Source organism: Eriocheir sinensis, chromosome 34 (genome assembly GCF_024679095.1).
Source record: "Eriocheir sinensis breed Jianghai 21 chromosome 34, ASM2467909v1, whole genome shotgun sequence".
Lineage (NCBI taxonomy): Eukaryota > Metazoa > Arthropoda > Malacostraca > Decapoda > Varunidae > Eriocheir > Eriocheir sinensis.
In genome coordinates, this window is record NC_066542.1 from 6,595,106 (window position 1) to 6,602,067 (window position 6,962).

The window sequence follows — 6,962 nt, forward strand, 5'->3', positions numbered from 1 at the left end:
TGTTTGCGAGGAAAAAGGGATTTGTAGGTAACAGGACACTGGCAGGTATAAGCCGTTGCTAACCCTTCGATCAACGTGCAAAAGTATACGACAATTATTATATAACTACGATCAATTAAGAAGTACGCGTTTTCATATATGTCTTCTAACCTTCAAACTTCTCGGACAACCATAGGAGAGACTATAAAGATAAAATAAGTGTGAAAATAGCTATGAATGGACTGTACTGACATGCTATGCTAGTGTACCGCAAATATTGGTTTCTATAATTCGATACGAAAGAGGCTGAGCATGGTAGAAATACTAACACAGGAGGTGGGAACAGAGGTATGGAATAGGATGCAAGAGGGGAGAATGTAAAAAGGGTGATGGAATTCTTGATAGGCTTGAGTAGGCTCCAGACAAGGACCACCACGACCAAAGTACAACAATTTTGGGTGAAGGCGTACGATGTTTGTTTGTGTTCATGGTTTGTTTACAGTCGCTGGCACCTGGACGGGGAATTACACGTCGAGTAGAGATAAGGTGATGCAATGATTAGGAAAATGAGGAAGGAAACAGAGGAGAGGCCCAATAGGAGAAGGACCCACGAAGCGACAAGGACCAAGATAAGGAGGGCGAGTAGGATATTGTAGACCGTCACAGCCATTCACCAACAGGATAAGGTATGTGTTAATTAAGGGAGGACTGCCGTATTTTTTAAGGAAAGATGAAATTATGGATCAATATACGTGAAACTTGATTGACTGTTTGCTAAGATGCTAAGATTGCTACTCACGTGTATAGAAATTTCCAGGATGATACATGAAAAAGGAAACTCATAAATCCTTGAAAAATTACCTTAACTTTAACTGTCCATAACTTTATGATATACCAAGATATAACCATTCCAAAGCTGCAAGTAATCACTTAAGAATAAGATTTATTGTCTACTTTTGCCAAATAAAGTTTTTTGTTTGTTAAAAAAAAATCATTGGAAGACTGTCCAGCATTTGGAAAATCTCTTTTATGCATAAAAAAAAATTAAGCTGAAGACCATGAAAAAAAATGAAGTAAGTTGGACAAAAAGTAACAGCAGTGACTTGTAAGTATATTCCTTTTTCAATTGTTACTGCTCAGTTATTTTTATCCAATTTACTTTATTTACTTATACAAGCTCTGTGATCGGCCAGTTTTCTTTGAAGGAATATTGTAAAATTAGTTTTATTAATGATATTTAATTCTTAATGATGGAAAGGTAATTTAAGTGTAATTGACAATTAACCACATTTTGATTTCAACCACTTTCAGTAAAAATCTTTGAAATTGTACTGAAGAATCAAGTCATTTCCTGGAACTTGAATGATGGAGTTAAGCAGTGTTTGGGCACTAGGTGTGGGCCTTGGCGGAGTGGTGCTGCTGCTCTGCCTACACTGCACAGGGCGAGTGGTGGTGCAGACGCTGGTGCGATGGAGGGTGGCAGCAGCAGTGTGGCGTACATCACAAAAGGTGTGGGTGGTCAATACTCAGCAGATGTGGGAGCAGGTCTTTCCTCATTTGTACAGGTACGTCTAGAATGGGTGTAATACTTTAGCTGAGTTTCCCTGTGTTTGCTGAGTGTGTGATTTTACCATTGGTTGCAACTGTCTTATAGAAAAGAGAGAGAACTGGATAAAGATTTGTTCATCATGTGCGAGACAGCAATAAAAGAAAGGGACACAGTTTAGAGTTTAGACCATGTTGAAATAGTGAGGCAACAATAGGGAACTTCATAGAGTTATAGATACAAGAGTAGGCCTATAAATGAGATGCTTCCCTACAGGACCTTTTATTTGCTGAGTGTAGCTCCTGATTTGTTTCTGCAGAGACATGGGTATTCAATTTGCTAAAGTTACTTTTTGCAGAATATTTCCTTTGATTATGTAAGTTTGCTTTGCAGTGTATTGTCATTTTAAAGTATATTTAAATTCTTGTACTTTTTATATTTTGCCACTTGAAAATATGCATGTTTTAATATTCTAATTCATCAACATTTCGCAGGGAGGCAGTGAAGGATGGCGCACTAGGATTTGACTGTGAGTGGGTTCAAGTTAAGAGGCTGAGGAGGCCAGTAGCCTTACTACAGTTGGCCACTTCATCTGGCCTGTGTGTTTTGATACGACTCTGTCACCTCAAGCGTGTCACTCTGCCTGGGTTAAAGGTGAGCATGCTCCACCTTTTCATAAGAGTATCAGCTTGTTAGGATTGTTAAATTATTAGGTCAGGTTTGTGTTACTGAAAAATAAGGAATAGATGTCTGGAAGGTTGTGTCAAGTTGTCGGATGGAGAAATTGAGTTTTTGAAGCATCAGAGGTCATTTAATTCCTACTTCCCCAATTTTGAATAATAAACAGTTGTAGCATATTTGAATTTTGAACCATGCCATGAATAATTAAAATAGAGATAAAATTACCAGTGTGCTAGTGACTGGCAGAGAGGAGTCCTGCCATATGCCATTTAAAAACACAAATGAGGCAACAAGAGACAGTCATTGAACTAGTGAGAAGTCTGTGGTGGTCATTTGCCGTAGTTGAATTATGAGCCATACCATAAATAAATTAACCCGTCCGCTGTGATTGGCACTGATTTGGCTTTCACTTGTAGCCTGGTAACATATAGTCCCAGGTCTTTCTCTGCCTCTGTGGTGGATAGTGGTGTTTCCCATGTGGTATTGGTATGATGGATATCCCCTCCCAAGGTGCATAACTTTACATTTTTCTTCATTGAATTTTAGCAGCCACTTTTTGTTCCATTCCTGTAGCTTGATGTCTTCTTGTGGGGAATCCGCAGTCAAGGGGTTAAGGGCTGACTGTATTTCTTGTGTTTTTTTAGCTGCTTTTGATGTAGATCTGATTGACTCCCTCCCCTGGCCATTGAAAGGTGATTGTGATGAGTTGATTTGATAATAATAGTATGTTCTCTTTTTTACAGGAGCTTCTGAGGGATGAGAATGTACTTAAGGTTGGGGTGGGGACATTGGAAGACAGTCACTATTTGTATCAGGATTACAACTTCCAGGTAAGCTTTCTTTTTATTAATTAGTGCAGTGTTACTAATTCCAAGCCCTCTTAAAAATGTCCATTTGCTTTTAACCCGTCCACTGCAATTGGCATGGATTTTGCCTTCACTGGTAGCCAGGTAACATATAGTCCCAGGTCTTTCTCTGCCTCTGTGGTGGATAGTGGAGTGTTCCCCATGTGGTATTGGTATGCTGGATATCCCCTCCCAAGGTGCATGACTTTACATTTTTCATCATTGAATTGTAGCAGCCACTTTTTGTTTCATTCCTGTAGCTTGGTGATGTCTTCTTGTAGGAAATCCTCAGTCAAGGGGTTAATGGTGCCTGCTTGTGAATAATGTATCTATGTGGATATTATCTGTCTCCATAGTGTTTCTTTTATGGTTGTTTATTTGAACCATTGCCAGACCATTGGATTTTAAGGCATACGAAGGTACACAAAGATGCAGTCTAGGATATCGACCCCACTTTTACTTCATATAGCCTCTCACTAGCTTTCCAGGTTAGGACTTTCCTTCTGATATTTTGGTATCGTATATATGATCACATTTCATGTGTTTCCAGTTAGTTCTTTTCATTTTATTTTTTTTAGGCATGTGTGTTTGGACTAGTTTTCAGACAAGCTCAAACTCAATTATCCTTCTTCCCATACCATCAATGCTCCAGCTTTTGTGAATTCAAGTTTTGGTTCACATTTTGTGGTACAATTCAGCATGAAACTGTGTCCTCTAACGTAACTTTATTTGTTTTCTTTCCTTGAATTGCAGATCCTCATTCTTTTGAGCATTAAGGTGTGTAGAAGAATATCTTCCTAATACAAGTTCTTTTTGTGAATCCAAAAGTGTGAGTGATTATTTACAAAGTTCTCTTCTGTGTGGCTCAGGTTCGAGGATGCATAGACCTGCGACATCTGGTGTTGCTGAAACAGGGAGTGGATGGAGGCGAGGGCAGCCATAACCTGGGCCTCAGTGCCCTTGCCCAAACCTTCTTGAACCAAACCCTGGACAAGGACTGGAGGGTCAGAGCCAGTGACTGGGAGGCTGACTTACTGACCAAAAGACAGGTTAGCACAACGGTTGTATTTATCTATTTTTTTATTAGGGAGGATAACACACATATATATTGATGATATTAGAGGAGTAATTTCTTTATGTTTAATGGAAAAAAATACTCATTGAGCTGAAAAATAATGAAAAAAGAAAATATTTGGATTTCCCCCATTGATGCATGAAAATCTTTCCAAAGTTAAAGAAAAAATGTTGCCTTGAATAGTGTTATGGTACATGATGCCCTTGCTTTGAGGAGGTGAATGATTATTAATGAAGATCCCGGAGCCTTAAAGTTTTGAGTCTTGGAGTCTTGAAGGAGCCACGGCATCCACATGTTGCCGGCCGCTGGTTAGATTGTATCACATTATACTGGGAATATTTACTGCAGCCATTTCCCTTTTGTAATTCTTGTAAATTTCTCTATTGTTTTAGGAAAAATATGCTGCCAATGATGCCTTAGTTGGAATACAGGTATTGATGGTTTTGGTAGGAGAGCTGTGGGGAAAAATGGAAAGACCTACATCTCTCCTATTGCCCTTCCTGCTGCCCACCTTATGGCATTTTTACTTTGCCAAGGCCATTCGCCACACCTGCCAGGCTTACACTGATAGGAAATTCTCCACCAAGAGCCAGGACACAGGTATGTCTGGGGTAAGGATAAAGGATTAGGAAAGATTAATCAAAGAAAGATGAGGGAGAATCTAAGCAGTTAGTAAGATAAAGAGGCTTGAAACCCAAAGATTGTTTTCTGGAGTCTGTAAAAAGTAAAAAGCAAGCAATTCACAGCATGTTTCTTAAGTATTTAATGGATTCAGGTAGATCCTCACATTGGTTGTCTTTTTTATTAGTTTATATTGTAGTAATATATTCTCTCAAGTAAAAAGTTAGGACATGTACTCTTTGACCTTCTTTTTTGGATAGCAAGTGACTAGCAACACTAATCAAATTATTTTTCCATAGTGAATAGAACCAGTGGCTCTCAACCTAAGGCTGCACCTCGCAGACGAAAGGAAGACCTTCAAGTTACCACAAGGAAGGGACCCCTGTATTACAACTGCCAGCTTCTTGCTCCTGATAACAAGCCCTTATGTACAATTGATCCCAAAAAGGCACGCTGGTATGTTGATAAAGGGCTGGGCCACCTTATCAGTGAGGAACCTCTGATAGTACGCCTTAACTTTGAACCAACCGGGCGTCCTCAGGCTGAGCGTGAGGATGGAGAGTTTTATCTGCAGGAGCGTCTCAATGTGTGTGTTGTGTGCGGTGAGAAAGACTCGTACATCAGGAAGAGTGTTGTTCCTCACGAATACAGGAAGCACTTCCCTGCTCTTTTGAAGCATCATCAGAACCATGATGTTTTGCTTCTGTGTTTTCCCTGCCACCGTCAGAGCAACATACTTGATGCACAGCTGCGAGGAAAAATGGGCAAGGAATTCCAGGCTCCTGTGGGTAATGATCCTGAGGCCAAGGATATTATTGACACATCTTGTAAGTCGGTGAGGAATGCAGCTCGAGCCCTGCTAAGGCATCGTGGAAGCCTTCCTGAGGCCCGTGCTCTGGAGTACCAGCAAACCCTGCAACAGTTCTTTGGCTGTGAGGCAGTAACAGAGGAACAAATGGAGGAGGCAGCCAACATGGAAGTAAAAGTGTACAAGAACAATCAGCAGGAGCATGGGCAGGCAGTTGTTGAAGCTTACAAGAAGGTAGGCCTGAGTAAACTTGAGCAGCGGTGGAGGCAATACTTTCTGGACACAATGAATCCACGCTTCCTGCCTGAGTGTTGGTCTGTCACTCACAACATGTACAAGATGAAGCTTAAGATGGCCCGCCTGCCTCTAGACCACGAGGATCGTCTTGTGTACAAAATGGCCTTAGTGGGGACAGAAGGAATTGTTGATGTTCCCTACAACCCGAGGGAGGGTCGAAATGAATCACCATCGGACAACACACTCCCCTTGACAGAGAGAGGAAATAAGATCTTGCTTTTTCCACAAGAATCAAATAATTTCAAAAGCAATGTTACGTGAAAAAATAATGCAGAAAAGCAAGGCGTTTAATTTGACAATTTTTAGCCAGCATTAAACAATCTAAGTTGAAGGTTAAGGACCCAAATTCTATCCAGCACTCAATTTTATCCCTGTCTTTTCATATAGGCTGCTTCCATAACATCTCAAGACAATCTGTGTGTGTTAAACTAAACAAGGACAATACAGGGCCATAAAAATGTCTAGTGAGTCAAGTTTGGCCCACCTCTGACCTTGGCAAATGATTGACATCTATTTATGCCTTCTATCAGTTAATGTATTTTTCTGTAAGTTCTCCAGAGCAAAGTACAAGATGATATTTGGGCCTTTTACATTAGTTGTTGGATTAGAGAATATAGAAAATTAAAATGATGGGGTACTTTTTTATAGCACTAGCCTCAAATAAGGTGCAAGAAAAGATAGAGTTTTTGTACCGAGGACTTTGGTAAAATGTACATTCCATTATGATTGTGGGAGTACACTTGAAAATATTGACAAGCTAGTGTTGGCTCCTTGTCATACACGGGAGAAATGGTGCTTATATATAATGCCTTATATCAAATTCGAGCCATTTGATTTTTATAAAGAATAAATTATTTTTTTGTAATCTTGTTTCTGCTACCCCCACATTGTTTTACATACGGATAATTATCTGCAACTTAAAAATTGAGAAAAATAGTTTGTCAGTGGATATGTCTAGCTACTTAAGTAACTATGCATATGTGTGACCTAAAGTGTCTGGCTGCATCTGTGCATGTTCGAGTGATGTAGATTTTTACCAATGAATTCAATTATCCGTAAAAAATAACATCCAGCAGCACACACGGCCGCAACAACATAGTAATGGCTAAC

At 39.8% G+C, this 6,962-nt stretch overlaps 1 protein-coding gene across 2 annotated transcripts; it reads left to right on the plus strand.

The window, feature by feature from the left end:
* The first annotated feature begins 423 nt into the window (after window positions 1–423).
* On the plus strand, window positions 424–6,717 carry LOC127006980 (exonuclease 3'-5' domain-containing protein 2-like). 2 transcript variants are annotated; one of them, XM_050877421.1, is made up of 7 exons: window positions 424–665; window positions 1,373–1,544; window positions 2,020–2,179; window positions 2,950–3,036; window positions 3,921–4,100; window positions 4,519–4,726; window positions 5,047–6,717. In XM_050877421.1, the coding sequence occupies exons 2-7, from the start codon at window positions 1,513–1,515 to the stop codon at window positions 6,111–6,113; spliced, it is 1,734 nt and encodes a 577-aa protein (XP_050733378.1). In that variant the 5' UTR covers window positions 424–665; window positions 1,373–1,512; the 3' UTR covers window positions 6,114–6,717. The 2 variants fall into 2 exon arrangements, with proteins under 2 accessions (XP_050733378.1, XP_050733377.1); XM_050877420.1 differs by having other exon boundaries at window positions 430–665; window positions 1,291–1,544.
* Window positions 6,718–6,962: the final 245 nt, after the last annotated feature.

Bases quoted from the DNA above. Each gene is read 5' to 3' on its own strand.
- LOC127006980 (XM_050877420.1), top strand. From the start codon at position 1,342: ATGATGGAGTTAAGCAGTGTTTGGGCACTAGGTGTGGGCCTTGGCGGA. The intron at 3,037-3,920 runs GTAAGCTTTCTT...TGTGTGGCTCAG, and splicing joins ATCAGGATTACAACTTCCAG to GTTCGAGGATGCATAGACCT. The intron at 4,101-4,518 runs GTTAGCACAACG...CTATTGTTTTAG, and splicing joins ACTTACTGACCAAAAGACAG to GAAAAATATGCTGCCAATGA.